Here is a 494-nt window from a genome sequence, read left to right as displayed (position 1 = left end):
CGCAGCTTCGTATTCCATTACTTGTCTTTTCATCGGTATCACAGATTCCTTTAACGTTGTTAGCGGGCCTTGGGGGCAGCGTACCGTCGTGTATCAGCTCCTGCTGTATCGCTAGGAATTCTTCTGGCCTCGATGTGAAACCACCGATCCTCCATTTTACTGTGCAACTGCACCTATTTTTCCGTTAGCGACGTATTGTTGTGCTTCGCATTGAACTAACATACCCATTTGACTTTGTTGCGCTGCGAGCATAAGCAATGGTTTGCATCAGTGCTTTGGTCCACAATGTATTCCGGGGACTACCCTTTTCCGCACAAAGTAAATGTACAAATTCTACATTTATTCGCGTTTTTTCCATGGTTATCAGTAGCATCAATTTCATAAGAAAGATTCACAGATTTGACTAACGTGTGCCGCCACAGTATAATCTGAAGTAATTCCAAAAGCACTTTTAGGCGCAACGCCGCACATCGTACAAATTGATGATTCTGCAA

General features: G+C 43.7%; 1 pseudogene across 1 annotated transcript in view; it reads right to left on the bottom strand.

Annotated features, from left to right (window-relative positions):
- TEOVI_000735300:pseudogene overlaps window positions 1–333 on the bottom strand; it is a 712-nt pseudogene extending 379 nt beyond the window's left edge. The window contains exons 1-2 of the mRNA in view: window positions 163–333; window positions 1–142 (exon numbers count right to left, since the gene is read on the bottom strand). The exon at window positions 1–142 is cut by the window's left edge and continues 200 nt beyond it. Coding sequence covers window positions 1–142; window positions 163–333 — 313 coding nt within the window. The remainder of the gene's footprint in view (window positions 143–162) is intronic.
- Window positions 334–494: the final 161 nt, after the last annotated feature.

Source organism: Trypanosoma equiperdum, assembly GCF_001457755.1.
Source record: "Trypanosoma equiperdum strain OVI genome assembly, contig: ctg_1482, whole genome shotgun sequence".
Lineage (NCBI taxonomy): Eukaryota > Euglenozoa > Kinetoplastea > Trypanosomatida > Trypanosomatidae > Trypanosoma > Trypanosoma equiperdum.
The sequence above is the reverse complement of the archived record's forward strand: the minus strand, read 5'-3'. Positions and strand labels throughout refer to the sequence as shown.